Raw genomic sequence first — 532 nt, 5'->3', positions numbered from 1 at the left:
GTGAGGTGGGGGAGGGAGGCTGAGGTCTGGAGGGGTGGGGGCAGCCGAGGCTGAATTTATCAAATACACTATATATTAGTTCCTTCTGAAGAAGGGGGCACATGTGAATTCACACAATCCTCACTGTGCCTGTAAGGTGGGTACTATTAGCCCCAGTTTACAGATGAAGAGACTGAGGCCCAGAGAGGCTTACCCAAGATCACACAGCTAGTAGGTGGCAAACCCAGGCCTTCTGTGCTCTTAAATAAACTCAAGTCTGATTTATACCCTTTAAGTTTGACTCCAGTTGTGGTTTGGGGTAAGAGGTAGGCATGGGAGTGATTCCTAGATCCTCATACCCCATCCATCCATCACTATGCCCCTGATGTTTATTCTGGTCCAGGGTTCCTGGGCAACCCCTCCTCAGCGGGGCCGACTCCTATATGCCCCACTGCTATTGGTGGAGGAGGGTGCAGCAGGGGAGGGATACATCGGCAAATCCAGCAGTCCGCTGCACACCTTCACCTGTCTGCATGTGCCTGGAACCCACTCG

General features: G+C 52.4%; 1 protein-coding gene across 1 annotated transcript in view; it reads left to right on the top strand.

Annotated features, from left to right (window-relative positions):
- The window catches only part of LOC104983987 (voltage-dependent L-type calcium channel subunit alpha-1F-like), a gene marked incomplete at both ends in the record, with an annotated part of 19,839 nt that extends 19,313 nt beyond the window's left edge, over positions 1-526 (top strand). The window contains 1 exon segment of the mRNA XM_010833556.1: positions 383-526. Coding sequence (XP_010831858.1) covers positions 383-526 — 144 coding nt within the window.
- Positions 527-532: the final 6 nt, after the last annotated feature.

This window comes from Bison bison, unplaced genomic scaffold, assembly GCF_000754665.1.
Source record: "Bison bison bison isolate TAMUID 2011002044 unplaced genomic scaffold, Bison_UMD1.0 scf7180017863733, whole genome shotgun sequence".
Classification (NCBI taxonomy): domain Eukaryota; kingdom Metazoa; phylum Chordata; class Mammalia; order Artiodactyla; family Bovidae; genus Bison; species Bison bison.
Note: the sequence above shows the minus strand (reverse complement) of the source record. Positions and strands in the feature narration are given on the sequence as shown.